The sequence below is a fragment of the Hippocampus bargibanti genome, linkage group LG19 (assembly GCF_051943395.1).
Source record: "Hippocampus bargibanti isolate YZ-2025 linkage group LG19, ASM5194339v1, whole genome shotgun sequence".
In the NCBI taxonomy this organism is placed as follows: Eukaryota; Metazoa; Chordata; class Actinopteri; order Syngnathiformes; family Syngnathidae; genus Hippocampus; species Hippocampus bargibanti.
Window position 1 is genome coordinate 11,231,895 of NC_142752.1, and position 19,004 is coordinate 11,250,898.

Consider the following 19,004-nt stretch of genomic DNA (forward strand, 5'->3'; position numbering starts at 1 on the left):
CGACTGTTTTGAAATGCCACCGCTCGCCATTAGCCACCGCATCAAAGCTCGGCCGGCTGTCGGCGGGTGGGCTGAGGTTTAGCGTAGACCCACCGCTGTTAAACGTCTCGGTAGACACCATTGTCGCCTCTTATCTCCGTGGAGCGAGCTTTTTAGCGGTTGATTTACAAACAAGCTGGGTAGGTCTCGTTAGAGGCCAGGCGGAGAGGGGGCGGATGGACGGATTGCATGCTCATTACGTAAAAACATGATGGGAGGGGAGGGCCAAGGACATAAGAAAGGGGCTTCTTTGAGGACACATGCACCACCCACCCCGTAAAGCTCCCCCCAACACACACACACTAATTTGACATGGAAAACAAGACATGAAAACTGAAGCAAACTCGCTCCAAGTGAATTCACACACACGCACACACACACACACGCACACGTTTGTTTTGTCCATTCTGATTGCGTGTCACGTTTTTTATGTTTTCTTTATGGGGACCAGGTTTTTTTGTCCCCATACGTCAAATGTCCCCAGGACGTGACTGTGTAAACAGGTTTTTGTCCCCATAGCCACATATAAACGAGAGCACGCACACACACACACACACACACACACACACACACACACACTCCTGTTTCAATGGTCCGGATGACTCCAGATAAAGGAGTGGTATCACTGTTGCTGATAAATTTCGAGAACAAGGATTACATTTTCAGACTAAATGTCACCCCATTTCCCACTTCAACTTCTTTCAAAACAAAGAAATAAAAAGCGGACTTGAAACTGAAATAACAGCAGAAGTGAGATTTCTGAATGGGTACATTCAAAGTCCTCACCCCTGTGGTGAATTTGGTTAAAATATCGTTCTACTTTTTGTGGTATGAACTTTTTCCTCTCGTTAACCACACACACACACACACACACACACACACACACACACACACACACACACACACACACACACACACACACACACACACACACACACACACACAATGAGTAAAAAGTGTGTGTATCCAAGTGAAATGAAAATACACACCAAAAAAATCATTTTGGGTGAATTTGTGAGTACTTCTCTGAGACGTTAACAGGTGCATATATGGACCTTCTAGAGGCCTTTAGAATGAAAAAAAGCCTGAGAGGACCGACCAAAAGGTCTTCACTTTTCAAAAAGTTCCTCACTACGTATGGTATAAAATGTTAGTGGTCCCCACAAGACTAGTCATACAAACACACACACACACACAACGAGGTGATTCCAACATTTATAAGAAAAATAAGTAGACATGGTAAATGTGTCAACTTAAACATATAAATGTAATTCCAAAAATAATAACGACGTAAAATTGTTTTTAGAAGTATTTTAAAAATGTGTCATATATTGGCGTGTTTATAATAGAAAAATGTGTCCGTCTTTGTTTAACTCTTGTTTGAGATACAATTCTTATAACACTACTACTACTAATAATAATAATAATATGCATCGATTTCTAAGAAAGCCTCGATTTTCACAATTTCGTCATTGTTGTACATGTATAATAAGAGATGTTGGATGAGAATAATAAGAGACAGACAGAAATAAATATATATCCTTTAAAAAAAATGGAAACGCGTCAATATACGTTTTCAAATCCCATAACATTAAAATAGAATCGAAGTGAATCGGCCAGTTAAGTTCAACCGTTATGTAATGCTGCTATCTGTTGTCTCAACATGGAACTACAGCACAGTGAATCAATTGACTGCCGAATTGTAATTTGCATCAAGACACGAAGAATGATTCTCAAGATACATATTATGTTAATGGCCTATTTGATGGAAATGTTTGTGATGGAGTAGCCACCAATAGTTTGTTTCGTTCGTATCAATTATGGGGAATTGATAATTATGCCGAATTTATATAAGGTCATTATCAGAATCAGAATCAGAATACCTTTATTCGTCCCGCAATGGGGAAATTTGCAGTCCACAGCAGCAATTGAAGAGGGATGGGGTTGGGGTGGGAGTGAAAGGATAGAAAACAAGATATTCTAAGCATAACAAAATAAAAATAAAAATTCCATCCACAAATTAGGTAAATTGTTAATAATTTAAACGGAAACGCGTTTTCTCTTGTAGTTTGGCTCAAAGTCAGCGCGCGAGCTTCCGTATGAGTTAGCAAAGAGTTGATGTAGCGTAGCGTGTTATCTTCCATTTAGCTTGTCCATTTGACCCGACGAAGGTCTTCAGCTTTTTACTAAAGCTGAACCCTTTTTATGAGCCCGACCAGGATCAACTATTGATGCGTACTTGGCCCCTTTGTCAGCACCGCGAGGTGAGTTAGATTCACGTCACACAAGACCGACCGAATATCCCGACACAGCGCCATTAAAAATATGCTCGAGTCAAGTAAACGTGAGCTCCACTTTAAAATCAAATGTACTCACACAGAAAAATGTGGAATTTATAGGATGTCTCCACAACCTTTTGCACCTTTGGCCAAAAAGTGGATGAAGGGCATCATCGTCCTTGAACTGCTTGGAGTTTTTGGTGCATATGCACTCTTCCACGCCATGAACACGAGCCAAGGTGTGCACCCACGCACGCATCAACAATCATTTCTAGTAGACAATCACATAGCATGTGATTCCTCGATAAGTAAAGAATATAAATGACTGAAAACAGTTTTAACCAACAGTTTCATTCGCGTTCTGTTCTACAAGTTGATGGATTTTTTTTTTTTTTTAGATTTAAGAAGCACAATGAAGAAAAGATTTCCATCCATTCTGGAAGGTAAAAAGATACATTATGCACTTCAGTCACAAAAACGTCATGAGCAGTCACTTGTAGACAGATAATGGTGGTGTGTCAGCTCACACACTTCCCATTGAGATCAAATGAATAATGTTTTCTCTTGTTCATAGTTTACTATAAGTCCAGCGAGCTGGCGGGCGAATATGGTGTGCGGCAGAGGGATCAACTGGATTGGGCCACGGACACCAATGGTCGCTGACAACTACTTCCTCTTCTTTTTGTTCCCCGTCGTGACCTTTGTCGCCTTGATGCCTCGCCCAAAGCGCTTCCTCTTGTTGAAGGCGGCCTTCTTCCTGCGCATCGTCTTCGCGTCCCGATCGTGGATCCAGTCGTCCCGTTGGCTCTCCCACTTTAGCTGCTTCACGCCTGCACACAAGAATCATTTGTGGACGCTACTTCTCTGAAGTGCATTTCAAGGGACAAAGATCATGATGAAAAACGTATTGCCAACTGGAGGCGTGACTGTAGAGTACCAACAATCCAGACTCAAACTACCAAGTTGACGACTACTTCTACCAATTGGACAGTTGAAATTAATTTCAGCGTACCTCAAGGGACAACAAATGAGCACATTATGATTCTAGTTCGTTGTAACCATTTCCAAAGAAAATGAACGCCAACTACGATGGTGTAATCATTGATAAGTTCAGCAATATGATCGTGTAAAACAGTATAAACATGTCAACCACAAATGTGTGAATCTGAAGTAAAAATTATTTTACTAGACATGAAACCCCTGTGGCGTCCCAACTTTACTTTTGAAAATATTTGGTCAGCAAATAGTGATACCTTGGCTTACGAACTTAATTGGTTCGCAGACAGTGTGTTTAAGGCAAAAAGTGTGGGTACCAAAAATCTATTTCCCATAGGAAACCATTAAAATGAGAATAATCCGTTCCCAGGTGCCCATAAAACATAATTTTCTACTTTCTAATTTTCTAAGTCTTAAAACTACACAAAATATACCTTATTTTGTGTATAATAAATGTGCTATGGTATTATAATTAAAGAAATAAACTGTACAGTATAATAAAGTCGTTTTATTTACCTTTGTGATGATTGTTGATGGCTTGATGGAATGGAGTGGCCGCTTTCATCAGCATTAAACAGTTGATAAGGAACGTAGCCTTCTTCTTTCACCATCTTGAGGAATGATCCTTGTAGGTGCTTTCTCTGAGATAATTTGATCTAATTCCTCATCAATTGTGTTCTGTTTAGCTGGGTTGATCGCTTTTTGCATCAAGTGTACAGATGGCTTGTGCAGGTTGTTTGTTGAGCCTGATTGATGGGATATTTTAACCTTGCAGTCTACACTCTGCCTTTGAACTGTCAAAGTTGAAACGAGTCCAAATTTCACAGTTTTCTATCCATTTTGTCACTCTCCCTCTGTTGTCTGTCTGTCTCTTTAATGTTTAAACCACCTCCCCTTTCTGCTGCATTCTTGACCAATCATGTTGCTTTAACCAAAGACTGGGGGCGGGGAATAGAGGACAAAAAAAATGTCGGCTGCTATTTTTTTTGGGAGAACGGCCTCACTCTCTGTCTGTAACCTCCACCCCCCTCACTGCTGCGTTCTTGACCAGTCACATGGCTTTAACAGACGACTGGGGGCGGGGAAGAGGACCAATACAAGCCAGCTGCCATTTTCTTTTAGGAGAACGGGCTCGTTCGCGACATCACTCATTGTGGCAGCTCCCAAAAATCCCAAAAATAGTTTGTATGCCAAGGTAAAATTTTCATAAATTTAACGTTCGTAAACCGAAAAGTTTGTAATCCAAGGGGTTCGTTAACCAAGGCATCACTGAATAGGCAACCACCAAATGCCGCTGACATCTGGGAGACTGACTCCATTTTGAATGTGAGAGACTTTTGAGCCTTCACAGACAGCAAGATATTTTCAGAACATGCCTGTTGCCTCCATGTGTTACGTAAAAAATATCACAGTGGCAGTTCATGTCCCACAGTTCGTTGTAACAAAGGCCTTTTTTCATTTTTCAGCGGAAATTTTAGTGGTTATAAAGGGTAGAAAACGTAAACTTGGTAATGTTGAAAATCAGAAGGTTGTTGAGATTGATTTTTTTTTGTACTGAAGGGCCAAAAGAACCAATATGAATTTCTTGTCAATAATTTTCAGGCTGCGACTTGAGTTATTACCTGCTTTGTCGGTGTTGGCCATAGCGTTTAGTCCGATATTGTCAAACTTGGCCCCGGCGTTGTCGTCCAGCAGGCAGCCAAACTTCATCCCCAAAAGAAAAAAAAATATATATGCTTTCTGTGTGCGGGGTTTGTATTTATTCATGTATGTGTGTGTGTGTGATCTCTGACCTCTTGGGCCACTGCAAACATGCCGGATCCTTTTTCTTTCTTTTTCTTCATTCCTGTTTTGGAGGCTAACGAGAAGACACAAATAAAGAGGACGCAAGGTGACGTCAACTTCCGAAATTGTTTTCAAAGACGCCAAATGAGAACAAACCAAAATTGTCCGAGAAGTCCTGCTCCATCTGGCTCGACTTCCTTTTGACTTTCTTGGACGGCGGCATCACATCTGCAACCTCATCTTCATCTGGGGGAAAGAGAAGACGACAACGCGTTGGAAGACACGGGCCTTTTGGAAAGTGAAATAATAATTGTGCATTTTTGCGATTGGTGGCTGGAGATATGCAAAATATTTCATTTAAATCCCAACGAAGAGAATGTTTCTTCAGCCGTCATCTGTACTTCTTTGAAGGTGTCGGATGTTTCGCTTCTTATCCAAGAGGCTTCGTCAGTGAACTAAAATCTTTTGCTGGTAGTTTTGGCCCTATATATAGGTTAAAATCTTAGCGAAAGAAAATAGATGTTTTGAAAGGGGAGTAAAATAAACTATTTTCATAAAACAGCAAAACCCTTCACTAAATCGCCATAGTGGGGTGAGGTTCAATTTGGATCGTTCCTACAACCGACATCTTAGGCAACATAGGCTTAGTTATACTGATGAGGTGATACCAGATCAAATGGGGCAATCAGGCCAGTCGTAGACCCATACTCAGGCAGGACAATAGAAGTAATCAGTGTAGCCGCAGAGAGTGGCCTTGTGCTCCCCCCAACCTGAGAGCAGGGACCAATCATAGCAGAGTCTGGCACCGCCACGTCTGGACAATAGGGAAATATATAAGGCCAAAACTACCTGCAAAAGATTTTACTTCGCTGATGAAGCCTCTTGGATCAGAAGCGAAACGCCCGACCCCTTCAAAGAAGTACAGATGACGGCTGAAGAAACCTTCTCATCGATGGACCACTCCTGTACGACTGAGAGCTTACACAGACGTATTTCAATCCCAACTATTTTTTATTTTTTGATTCACATTCAGGGCGGTCCGAATGTCAACTGGTTAGCGTGTCAGCCTCACGATGGGGAAGTACAGGGCCTTCCTGTGTGGAGTTTGCATGCCCCCCCCCCCCCCTTGCCCGCGGCTTTTGTGGGTTTTCTGCGGGTATTTTGGTTTCCTCCCACATTCCAAATAACGTGCGGAAGGTGAACGGTTGACTTTAAATTGTCTTGAGGTGTATGTGTGTGTGTGTTAGAGAATAGAAAGGATACAATTATCATATTTAAAAGTTTCATGCTTCGTTGGCCGCTGAACATAAGGCCCACAATGGAAGCACAGAAAATATGGGGTCAATCAGAGGTGAACCGACACAGCCTCTTAAACTGTCATCTTCATGTAGGAGATCTGGCCTTGGACGTAATTTAGGACTTGGTAGAATTCTTCGCAGGAAGAGCTCATTAGCCAGGTTACAAATCATGGAAAGTTCATGGAAAGACAACACATTAAATTGTCTACGTTCTGTTGTTTTATGGATGTTGGTGAGTTGAACGTCCAGGCCCCTGGTATTCAAATCAAGAAGAGTATGTTTTACTAATTTATTACTTAAGTTTGCATATACTCTCAATAAATAGCTTGGCAGAGGACTGCAGAGGTCGGGCCAGTTCAGGGTGTCCCCCGCCTACTGCCCGATGATAGCTGGGATAGGCTCCAGCACCCCCCGCAATCCTCGGGAGGATAAGCCGGACAGAAAATGAATGGATGGATGTGACACATGAACTCATCTGAAAGTATTGAACAAAATGGCCGAAATAAACTCACCAAAGTGGACATCTTTGTCATCATCATCATCATCGATGTCCTCTTCAAGTTCTGGAACTGAAAAGACAATGGAACGTTTGAAGCGGTCCTTCAGTGACCCACCCCAAAAAAACACAGATGTTGCTTGTAATGTGCTCAATTTGGATTTTTCACAACAGCAAAAACAAATCTCTCTTTTACCGTCCTCATCTTCATCCTCCATGAAGGTTCCTCCTTCTCCATCTGGATCTTCTCCAAAGTCTGCCTCGTCCATGCTGCCCAAGGATACTTCCTCGTCGTCCAAGTCGCCTGAATCGTCAGAGTCATCCGACTCATCCGCGTCCTTTTTTGCTCCTTTTTTTCTCTTGTCGCCTGACATGTTGCTGCCATGTTGCGTAATGTGAATTGTAAATCCATGATCACATTCATTGATAATTATTCTTGATTATCAGTTAAAGGACAACCGACGTCTCTGGACAAGTTGTGTCCATAATTTGTAAATTCGCTTCAAATGACTTCTACTGAGTGTATTTTACAAAGATTATATCGCTATATTTTACGTTTTAAGACTCGCGCTGAATATTCCGGAAGTCTTGTTTTTGAGTTGGTGAAGAGTCCTCACCCTACGTCACTGAAGGAACACCCCTCAGTGAGAAAAGACACACCTTGCATCACCTCAATGCATTTTGCAGTACTTTGTTTGGTCTGAAAACTTTGTGTTGATGGCGAAATTAGAAGGAAAACACAAATAATGCGATGGTGAATCGTTGTGTGTTGCACCAAGACTTCTACAGTGTATTTGACAAAACTTCCCAGGAGACAATTTCCACAGAGCTTTGTCACCATCTTCTGCCTTTTTTGGGGTACTGTGAGTACTAAGGAGTTTGTCACTACATTTCTCTCCAGATGCATCAAAATGACCGGAATAAATTCTTTAATCGATGGCAAACATGTATGCTTTCCTCTTCAGAACTATTTGAATCATATTCATGACTGGATAAGTAACAAGAAAGCATCTTTTCAGAATATGAAGCCATTGTTTTGATTCTCCAGCAATGCTGGACGTCTTGGCGTGACGTCACGAACTGGGGGCTGGTCCCTCTGAAACTGGCCACTTCTGGGTTCAATTTGAAGTAGTTTTTGGACACTATAAGTCATTTTTATTGGTGTTTTGCATTTGACTAAATATATACTGCGTGTTTTGGGTATTTTAGATGCTATAAAACGTTTTTCTGATGTCAGGAAACAAAAAAAATTATGTCGGTTGTCCTTTAATGGATTAAAAAAAGTCAACGCAACCCTGTTCAAAGAATTTGGTCAGGTGACTTTTCAGTCACAATGATACCTTGGCTTACGAACTTATTTGGTTCCCAGAGTGTGTAAGCCGAAAAGTGTGTATCCCAAAAATTAATTTCCCATAGGAAACCATTAAAGTGAGAATAATCCATTCCCAGGTCCCCGTAACATATAATTTTGTACCTTTGAATTTTCTAAGCCTTAAAACTACACAAAATATACCTTATTTTATGTATAATAAATGTTCTATTGTATTATAATTAAATAAAATACTGATTGGATTGGATATGCCTTTATTAGTCTCACAGTGGAGAAATTTACATTTCACAGCAGCAAAGTGATGAAAGGAATGAAAGTGATAAAAATGAAATAAAACTTACTTTACTTAATAATACAATCGTTTTATTTACCTTTGTGATGGTCGTTGATGGCTTGATGGAGTGGAGTGGCTGGTTTCCTCAGCATTAAACACTTGATGAGGAACGTAACCTTCTTACACCATCTTGAAGAATTATCTCTTGTAGGTGCTTTCTTTGTGATCATTTTATCTAGTTCCTCATCAATTGTATTCTGTTTAGCTGGGTTGATAGCTTTTTGCATCAAGTGTACAGATGGCTTGTGCGGGTTGTTTGTGGAGCCTGATTGATGGGATATTTTAATCTTGCAGTCGACACTGCCTTTGAACTATCAAAGTTGAAACCCTCTCACTGTCGTCTGCCTGTCTCTTTAATGTTTAAACCACCTCCCCTCACTGCTGGTTCTTGACCAATCACGTGGCTTTAACCGACGACTGGGGGCGGGGAATAGAGGTCCAAAACAAGTCGGCTGCCATTTTCTTGTTAGGAGAACGGGCTCGTTCGCGAACGACACATCACTCATTGAGTCAGCTCCGTGTGTATACCGAAAAATAGTTCGTATGCCAAGGTAAAATTGTCATAAATTTAACGTTCGTAAGCCAAAAAGTTCGTAAGCCTAGAGGTTTGTAAACCGAGGTATCACTGTATTTCCATCCCATGTCATTAATTTGTAAGCATGCACGCACACACACAAAAAATAAAATAAAACATTTAGCTCACCCAGCGAAGTCCAAGTCTTTCTCTGGGAAGTCCGTGCAGTACGAGTCCCATTCGCATGAGTCTGTTAAATGAAGATTTGTTAACCATGAGAAGAAGGAAGAGGGAGCAGGAAGAGGGATAGAGGCGACCAACCGAGCATCGTCTCAAACTCCTCGTCGTCTACGTCCTCCACGCTTTCGTTGTCCTTGTCAATTTTGGGCCGGCGGAACGCATTTTCTTGCTGGCGCTTCTTGAAGAAGCTATCAAGAAATTTCGGGGTGAGGCTTTCGATGCCGGATCAAAGTAGGGGAAGAAGGGCTTCAGATGCTGACACCAAACTCACTGATAAAAGAAGACTTGGTCCACAGGAATCTGACTTACTTCTTGACACAGAAATTCTTCGCTGTTCACTAACACACACAAAAATAAATACACACACAACTTCATCAATAAACACTGAAATAAATAAAATAAAAACAAGAAACAAAAACCAAATGAAAAGAATGACTTTCCGGTCCACTTATTCAACAAAATCGAAAATGTGGTTCAATTTGAACAGATACTCAAAGATGTCACCTGCTAATGAGCTGCCATGCGGTCTCTCTTTGGGCTGCAAGACCGAAGCATCGGTGTTCTCTACATGACAAAAAATGTAAAATAAACACATGTACCCCCTCAAATTCATGCAAAACGTGTACATTTTTTTAATGGTTGAGATTATTACGTTTGCCCTTGGTCTGTTTGGGGTTTCTGAAGACAAATCTGTCGAGGAAGCGCATGAGGGTGAAGTCCTGCAGTGGGTTGCCAGAGTACTGGATAAAGTCCTCCTGTCCACATTTCACACATTTGCCATCAATTTATGTCAGACTGCAGACAAATACATAATAACAATAATAATAACAAATTTCATTTATAAGCACCTTTCAAAACTCTCAAGGTCACTTTACAGCCACAGGATACGTTTTTCAGTGGGTTCAGTGGGCAAGCACCTCAAATATATAAAAGGCTAGCCAAAAGATAGCCAATACATAGCTAGCTAGATAGCTACCCTGCTAGCTATATTCACGATGAACAAAATCACAATACAGCGGTGCCTCAACTTACAAGCGTGTCTTCATATGAAATTTTGAAGTTATGAAACACCTCTAAAGGAAAATATTGCTTCTTGTTTCGAAAGAAATGTGAAGATAAGATAAAATTGAGCAAAGGCGGCGCTTTTCCTATTCATTTCAATGGGAAATCTATCTCTCCATTCATTTCAATGGAGGCGCTACCATGGGTGCAGTACCGCCTTCCGCCGTTTGGGGCGCGGCAGTAGGCAAACTTCCATAGGCTTCAAGCATAGATAAAACTACAGTATGGGCTGCTACTCGTAGCTCAGTTTCCCCAAACGTAACATACTTCTAGCTGCTCTGTCATTGGTTGTTACACTGCATCATCCTGGCATCCCATTGGCTATTAGGGACCTTGTAGAAGGGTCAACGTGTGAAGGGAGATAAATATGTATCTATGCAGGTATGTTCCATCACCCTTCTGTCCATTAGGCTTTTGGATCGTTTTACGTAAAAGTGATCACCCAAAAAAGTGTTTATCGGTCACTATGCTAATGTAATTTGCAAAGAATTGTTAAAAGTCAACCAAAGCAAATGTCCTTGGATCAGTTCTTAACAAAACATCAAGCAAAAATCACTTCTGAGAGAGAAAGGGCTTGAACTAAAGACGGAGGAAAAAAAAAAAAGAAACAATTCGGACCCAGCTATAACACGGTTTTTATTCCTGACTCTACTTTTTGTTTTTTACATTATGCATAACTTTCATTAATTGTGCAATAATCTACTTGTAAGAGGTATGTCATGATGCTAAAAGAAATGTTAAATAATTTCGTGTTTCATGGATTTTGGATGGGAGAAAGGTGCGCATTTCTCCCCATCCAAAACAGTAGAGTTGGGCGACCACTAATTAACTCTGAGAAGGTGATTGCAACCACCTGTGAATGGCCAATTGCCGCTGGGACCTGATTGGCCAGAAGCTCAGGTGAAGCACCTTTAAAGCCAGCCTGAGCCAGTCACTTCAAGGAGGAAGAAGAGGGACAAAGGACAACCTGGAGAGCAGTGTTACCTGGGGTCTGCCGAAAACTGATATCAACTTCAAATAAAGAAAACTCACAATACCCTTCCTGCATCTGGCTGAGTGAACTTTTATCAACTTTCCACTTGCTTGCTGTCTCGCCGCACGACAAGGTAGTTGTCACATATTTTGATGAATTTTTATGCTTGAGAAAACATTTTGGTTGAAATTTTGGGGCGGCTTGGAACGTATTAAGGCATTTACATTGAAAATGTGTCTCTACTTACAACATTTGAGTAAAAAAATGTCTTTCAGAACCAATTCATTTACCAAGTTTTGAAAGGCTCTTATAAATGAAATGTGTAAGTCTTCCCATTATATAAGAGTTGTGAATTTGTTTTCTCACCTGCAGGAGAGTTTTTGCAAAGAGTGACACGGACGGGTGGAAGTGCAGCGCCAACTGGGGAAGCAAACAGGAAAAGAATTCAAAAACTACAAAAAAAGATTCTTTTAAAGGACAATTGACGCCTCCGAACAAGTTGTGTCCATAATTTGTAAAATCACTTCTAATGACTTCTACTGAGCGTATTTTACAAAGATTCCACCGCATATAGCAATATTTTACGTTTTAAGACTCGCACTGAATATTCAGGAAGTCTTGTTTTCGAGTTGATGACGATGCCTGATGTGACGTCACGTCTGGAACGCCCCTGACCGAGAAAGCGACACGCAATGCATTTTGGGTACTTTGGTCTGAAAACTTTGTGTTGATCGCGAAATTAGAAGGAAAACACATATATAACGCGATGGAGAATCGTTGTGTGTTGCACGAAGACTATTTGATACTAGTTGACACAAACTCCCAGCAGACAAATCAGCCAATTTCCAACGGCGCTTGGGTGCCATTTTTTTGCGTTTTCTGGGACGCTACATTGGAGTCCTGACGGCTCGAGTTTACACGGAAAGACTTCTTTAATCGATTGTAAACATTTATGCTTTCCTCTTCAGAAGTATTTGAATCATATTCATAACTGGATGAGTAACAAGAAAGCAACTTCTCCGAATCTGAAGCCATTCTTTTGATTCTAGAGCAAGGCAAGACGCCCTGGTGTGATGTCACGAACAAGGGGGCGGGACCTTCTGAAACTCACCATCTCCCAGGTCATTTTGAAGTAGTTTTGGGACACTAATTCATTTTTATTGGTGTTTTGCATTTGACTAAAAATATCAGCCTGTGTGTTTTGGGTATTTTAACTGCTATAAAACGATATAAAAATGGTGTCGGTTGTCCTATAAATCACAAAGAACTACAAGCATGGTGGGTATGAGTGCGCTGTGTGTTCCTCACGCGATGAAGTTCCCACAAAGTGGAGTGTTCGGCGCAGCAGAATAACGGATTACGATGCAGCGGGTCGTACTTCTGCTTTTCTCGCCCGCCTGTTGACAGCGAAGTAATCAATCAATTAAAAGGGGGACCCGCGCCAAGTGAACTGTTCAGTGTGTGCGTGAAGCGGACCTCGCAGGTTCTGATGATGTACCCATGATGCCACAGGCTTGGGTTCCCGGTCGCCCATTGACGGGGGCTCCACCTTGTCGACGTCAGTAAAGCGCTCCTCGTCGTCGTCGTCGTCATCAAACTTTTCTTCAGGGCGATCCGTGAAGGCCTCTTCTCCGTCCTTGGTCAAACAAAATAGATTGGGCACTTTATTAGACGTCACAAAATGTTGAACATAGTGTGTAATATTGCCTTTGGAAGACGTTCATACTTCTTCCTCTTGCAACAAGGTCTTGAGTCCTGGCTTGGCTTGCATGACCTTGGAGATGAGGATGAGGGCGGCGCAGGCGAAGTTGGCTCCTTGTTCGGCGCTGACTTGGAGCAGACGCTTGATGAAGGCTCTGATGCGGCGAAGTACCGTGTCAGCCTTTAAGGATTTGAAAAGCAGGTTGAGGAACATGTTCTGACGAGTGGACGTCGACAGACTGGCGTCCAGAAGCTTCCTATGAAAAATGAAAAGACGACAGATGGTCACACTGGGGTACATGATAACACTAACTTTGGCAGACTCCATTGACCTCATTTTACATGGAAATCCTTGATATTCCGCCAAATTGCAGCAGGGTTGCCATACTATCGCATACCTGCCAACCTTTGCAACCAGAAAAGCTTTGTAATACGCCGGGGTCCAGATGCCGCAGGACCTAAAGCCAAACGATGTATAACATTACAGCTACAGTGATACCTCGGCTTACGAACCCCTTGGCTTACAAACTTTTCGGTTTACGAACGTTAAATTTATAATATGTTTACTTTGGCATACAAACTATTTTTCGGGATACACACGCAGCTGCTACAATGGGTGATGTGTCGTTCGCGAACTACCCCGTTCCACTGACAAGAAAATGGCAGCCGGCTTGTTTTGTTCCTCTATTCCCCGCCTTCAGTCGTCGGTTGAAGCCACATGATTGGTCAATAACGCAGCAGTAAGGTGTTGGGGTTTACAGACAGAGAGAGAGTGAAGCCATTCTCCAAAAAATAAAATGGCTGCCGACATTTTTTTGGTCCTCTATTCCTGCTCCCAGTCTGCAGTTAAAGCCACGTGATTGGTCAAGAACGCAGCAATGAGGGGAGGTGGCTTAAACATTCAAGACACAGGCAGATGAAAGAGAGAGTGACAAAAGGGATAGAAAACAATGAAATTTTGACTCGTTTCAACTTTGATAGATCTGCAAGGTTAAAATATCCCATCAATCAGGCTCCACAAATAACCAGCACGAGCTGTCTGACAGTGTCTGTACACTTGATGCAAAAAGCTATCAACCCAGCTAAACAGAACACAATTGATGAGGAACTAGGTAAAATTATCGCAGAGAAAGCACCTACAGGAGATCATTCCTCAAGATGGTGAAAGAAGAAGGTTACATTCCTCATCAAGTGTTTAGAGATTTGAATTTATCAGAATGTTGTTTATCGCTATTTGGAAGGTGTCGATTTTAAAGATTTTAAAGTAGTTGGGAAATTTGTTCTAAAACGAGGGGTGTAATGATTCATCATTACAATCAACATATCCGTTTTATGAAATGATGTCGCCCAAGTAGAACAATATATCTTTTGGTTAAAAAAATTGGTGTGATATGAACAATGTCGATCAGAAAGTGTACAATGAGTCCTTCCCGGTTTGTTTACATCATGTTGCTCACTTGAGCTATCGAGCTGGCTATCCAACTGGCAACCAAGCTAGCTATATACAGGTAACATCCGAGTTACGACCGGGTTCTGTTCCAACAAAACGGTCGTGAGTCAAACGGTCGTAAATCGAAAAGCATTCAAAATGGCCGACGCGAGGTTTATACGACAGAATAGTATACAATGTCAGTTGATTTTAAAGAACGTTTTCTATTGAATACTTTTATGTACCAAACTGCTTACAGTTCAATGATAAATCTTATGACTTTTAGTGTCATTTTCATGATTTTATATTTTGTATTATTGATTTTTATTACTGTCGTTCTGCTGACCCAAATACGCACGGCTTCCCGCAGATACGCGCTGTTGAAACATCGCTCTTCCTGCTAACGGAGAAGTCAGAAGAGGTCGCCCAACACACACGCTTGGACTAACTAGAAAAACTAGGACTAGGAAAAAAAGTCTCAAAGTGGGCCCGACAAGGCGTTCTCGTCGCGCCGATCCCGCTCACCGACGGCCGACCCGGCTCGGCTTTGGCCCAGGCCGGCGTCAGGGGAAACCTCGACCCGAGCGCCGACACCCACCCACCTCGGCGCCGTGGACACTCCCTCCCGCCGATGCCATAGTAACAGGTAGCGCAACAACATCATGCGCTTGGCTGGCCAAGATCGTTGTACGCGTTTGTGAAGAAACAGTTATTTTGCGTCCACATTTTGTCCAATGCTGTAATATTCTCTGTTAAGATAAACGTGCCATGCTGAATGTTGAGCGGATCTGACAACGCAGCCACAACGCTATATACGGTCCTTTGACAGCGATAAAAACAAATTGTTCTTGCTGAGAGAAGCGGGTTGCTTTCTGTGCCCTGGCAAATAAAAATCCTACTTTTTTCAATCTGAACAAGAAGGGCCATCTCGATTAGTCGACCAAATGCACACTGCATATAAACAGCTGCCACCTTAGGTTGCCAGCTAACTTTCTATCTATTTGAGTTATTCCAGGTTGAGTGAACGATGGTGCATGTGGCTGCCGCTGCTCACCCACAGAAAAACTGATCCTGTGACTGTCAAGTGACCTTGAGACTTTTGAAAGGTGCTTCTAAACCAAATGTATTATGTTTTTATCCCACACATGTTCCATGTTTTTTCCACTCAAGAGTTTACTTTAAAGGACAACCGACACCATTTTTTGTTTCCTAACTGACATCAGAAAAACGTTTTATAGCATCTAAAATACCCAAAAACACGCAGGCTGATATTTTTAGTCAAATGCAAAACACCAATAAAAATGAGTGAAAGTGTCCCAAAACTACTTCAAAATGACCTCAGAGATGCCGAGTTTCAGAAAGTCCCGCCCCCTTGTTCGTGACGTCACGCCAGTACGTCTTGCCTTGCTCTAGAATCAATACAATGGTTTGAGATTCGGACAAGATGCTTTCTTGTTACTCATCCTGCTATGAATATGATTCAAATACAGTAAAGTCTCGTTATATCAATAGTTATATTGATAATACTGCTTATTACGATACTATTTTCATTTTCCGGCAAATTTCGAGTCTTTTATGTATAATTAGTTCCGTTTAGTACGATTCATCGTCATGATAATCCGGTGCTTTTTTTCATCTCCCGCCGGCCATTTTGCTATGTTTATATCGATACAAAAGCAGTTTAAGGTGAATCGATATTTGTTTAGGGGTTTCTATACAGTACCACCATTATTGAAATCTGTATCAGTCGCACTGTTGGTCACATGACTTGGTGTATCGACACAAGTCAACACACTACGATTCACCATTGCGTTATTTATGTTTTTTTTCCTTCTAATTTCGCCAGCAACACGGATAAACACGAAGTTTTCAGACCAAACAAAGTACCCAAAATGCATTGTGTGTTGCTTTCTCGGTCTGGGGCGTTCCAGACGAGACGTCACGTCAGGCATCGTCATCAACTCGAAAACAAGACTTCCTGAATATTCAGCATGAGTCTTAAAACGTAAAATATAGCTATATGTGGTGGAATCTTTGTAAAATGCGCTCAGTAGAAGTGATTTTACAAATTATGGACACAACTTGTCCGGGGGCGTCGGTTGTCCTTTAAAGCATTGCTTCGTTTAACTGTACAGTTTGATTTCTCACAGACTGTCATCCTGCCATTGTGCTGCCTTACCTTGACAAAAAAATTAGTAGCGCAAAATTACCTGTACAATGCAACGTAGAAACGGTCGGAGATGGTCTGCTGGTTATCCATGACTTGAAAGAGAAGCATCAGCGCCTGCACGGCCGTGTTGAACTTGACCGTGTGCACCACTTTGAACAGTGTGTCCCTCTGCTCTTTCACCTTCTCGTCTGTTTTGCTAGCGTACGGGTACGCCCGGTTGACACCCGCCAGGAGCGCGCTGAGCATTTTGGACTCCACTTCCTTTTTGCTGACACAGGCGCGGAAGAAGGAGAAGTAGATGCCGATGAGCTTGGCGGCTAAGGCGTTCTCGTCGTGGCTGAGGTGCATTTGGTTGAGGAAGCAGATGGCGTAGTATTGCGCTTTGGCGCTGATGTTGGAGCGGAACATTAGGCGCTCCACTTCGCAGCACACTACCGCCTTCATGTTGGGGTGGGTATGCAGCAGTGTCTCCAGCAGATGTGAGGCCTTGGCCGCCATCTTGTACTCCGGGTCGCCCAATTTGTTGACCAGATGGATGAGCAGTGCCCGCTCTTGCTCAGGCCGCTGGGACAGGAGCTCGTGCGCCGTAATCAGCGCCTTGGTCTTGGTGGCCGGCACCGTGTCGTGAGCCACCACGTCCAGCGCGGCCACAAACTGCGCCACGTGATGCTTCAGGTGGTGCTCGAAATACCACAGGATCAGGCGGCGGTCGCGGGCGTCACGGTTTCCACTAGCCAACTCCTCCAGTTTGTCGAATGGGTGCTGGTTGAAGGTCCGCAGTTTCCTATTTTCTGGCAGCAAGTCGGACAGGAACAGCTCCCGCAGCGTGTCAAGTGCCATCAGGCCCATCCGCCGACTGCCTTTCTTCTTCACCATGGACACCAGATTCTCCACATGTTCCAGCATATGCACCGGAGCATCCTGGATAAGAACTGTCATCGCCGCCATCCTGTCAGCCAGAGCGCCAGCTGAAACCACCGTCTTCATCCAAGCCGAGTTGGCTCCTTTCTGGAAGGCTTTCTTCTTCTTATACAACTCTATATCAGCCTCATAAAGACTCTGAGCCAGTGTCTTGTAGGACAACACGAGATTGGGGTCCTGCGAGAGCGTGGAGACCTCTGCGGTGTATTCCTGGTCATACCATTTGCCTCCGGGTTTGACTAGCAGGGTAGACCGCTTTTGGAACTCAAATATGTTCTGTTTACCTCGTTTCTTAGATTTTGCAACCGTCATCGCCGCTATCCCCTTTGCAGTCTTCTCCTTTTTTTGCTCCTCAGAAGGCTTCTGCTTTGGCTTGGAAGCTTTTGCCACAGCAGGTTTCTCCAATTTTGACTTTGGGAGCTCCTCGTTTGGAGCTGCGTCTTCCGTTGTCTCCTCCGGGACTACTTGCAACTCGGCAAACTGCCGAATTCCCAATTTAGTGATGAAACTCTCCAGTTCTCCTTCCTCCAGGTCATCGATGGTGCCTTTCTTCCCTCCATCCAACAGATCGTGGGACGTGTCCAAGTTGCACAGAAGTTTGAAGTCGGCCTGCAGACAACATTAATCATTATAACCACAGAAAGCTCAGTCATGCAGTTCAATCACTATTTATATTACAGTATTTTGTTCATATTCTATCGTTCTAATAAAGTCATAATGAGAGTACTTTATCCACAGCTGGCTGTGGCTATCTGAAAAGTCGCCTAATGTTTTCTTCAATTCACCTTAGTACCGCCGAGCCGCAAAACTTCCTCCAGATTGAACTCGTCCACCTCCACTCCAAGACCATTGTCGACCACGTCTTCTTGGTCGTCGCAGTTATCCTCCTCCATAAAGCTCTCTTCGGGCTGATGTGCGCCCCTTTTGCCCACCTTCGACTTTTTTCGGCGATTGTTTTCGGCCGCCATGCTGCTAACATGAGGACGCATGACCCGGAAGTCGATTCGCTAACGTCACTGGATCGTTTCCGATTTTTTTTTCCTGCGAAAGGCACAAAACAACTTTGTAATATTATCATCAAACACACCTTTGCGTGCGTGTCTGTGCGCGCGTGCTTTAAATATAGATTTTTTTTCCACCTTTCTTTTTAAACAGGACACGTCTGATACTTACGCCTGACACAAAAATGAGCCACGCTGAGTGAGACAAAGTACCTGCGTCAGTAAAGCTCGTCCAATCAAAAGGCGTTCTGCCCTATCATTTGGTCAAGTTTTAACATTTGCAGACCGGCTTTTCAAAACAAAAAATATAATGCCAAATACAAATCAAAGCCGGGTTACAAGAGACTTGAAATTAATCGATCTATATAATTCCTTATATATTTTATCAGTTGTTTTTTTATTTTTATTCATTTATTTATCGATGAGAAGGTTTCTT

The 19,004-nt window shown here is 42.6% G+C and overlaps 2 protein-coding genes across 2 annotated transcripts; one reads left to right on the plus strand and one right to left on the minus strand.

Annotated features, from left to right (window-relative positions):
• The first annotated feature begins 1,977 nt into the window (after positions 1–1,977).
• On the plus strand, positions 1,978–3,515 carry LOC148884012 (protein CEBPZOS-like). Its single transcript, XM_089022189.1, has 4 exons — positions 1,978–2,303; positions 2,439–2,557; positions 2,717–2,761; positions 2,893–3,515. The coding sequence occupies exons 2-4, from the start codon at positions 2,440–2,442 to the stop codon at positions 2,979–2,981; spliced, it is 252 nt and encodes an 83-aa protein (XP_088878315.1). The 5' UTR covers positions 1,978–2,303; position 2,439; the 3' UTR covers positions 2,982–3,515.
• On the minus strand, positions 2,649–18,624 carry cebpz (CCAAT enhancer binding protein zeta). Its single transcript, XM_089022188.1, has 17 exons — positions 18,353–18,624; positions 16,687–18,176; positions 13,073–13,304; positions 12,823–12,982; positions 12,655–12,743; positions 11,713–11,766; positions 9,964–10,066; positions 9,816–9,875; positions 9,583–9,649; positions 9,393–9,499; positions 9,261–9,321; positions 7,090–7,271; positions 6,910–6,966; positions 5,256–5,345; positions 5,108–5,172; positions 4,937–5,018; positions 2,649–3,148 (listed from the first exon to the last, which is right to left on the minus strand). Exons 1-17 carry the CDS (start codon positions 18,554–18,556, stop codon positions 2,985–2,987), a joined length of 3,267 nt encoding a protein of 1,088 aa, XP_088878314.1. The 5' UTR covers positions 18,557–18,624; the 3' UTR covers positions 2,649–2,984.
• Positions 18,625–19,004: the final 380 nt, after the last annotated feature.

Coding starts and splice junctions, on each gene's coding strand:
- cebpz (XM_089022188.1), bottom strand. CDS start 18,556: ATGCGTCCTCATGTTAGCAGCATGGCGGCCGAAAACAATCGCCGAAAA. Junction 9,876..9,963: donor CAAACAGACCAAGGGCAAAC/GTAATAATCTCA, acceptor TTTGTCATGTAG/AGAACACCGATGCTTCGGTC. Junction 3,149..4,936: donor GGCCAACACCGACAAAGCAG/GTAATAACTCAA, acceptor TCTTGTGTGCAG/GCGTGAAGCAGCTAAAGTGG.
- LOC148884012 (XM_089022189.1), top strand. CDS start 2,440: ATGTCTCCACAACCTTTTGCACCTTTGGCCAAAAAGTGGATGAAGGGC. Junction 2,558..2,716: donor CGCCATGAACACGAGCCAAG/GTGTGCACCCAC, acceptor TTTTTTTTTTAG/ATTTAAGAAGCACAATGAAG. Junction 2,762..2,892: donor ATTTCCATCCATTCTGGAAG/GTAAAAAGATAC, acceptor TCTTGTTCATAG/TTTACTATAAGTCCAGCGAG.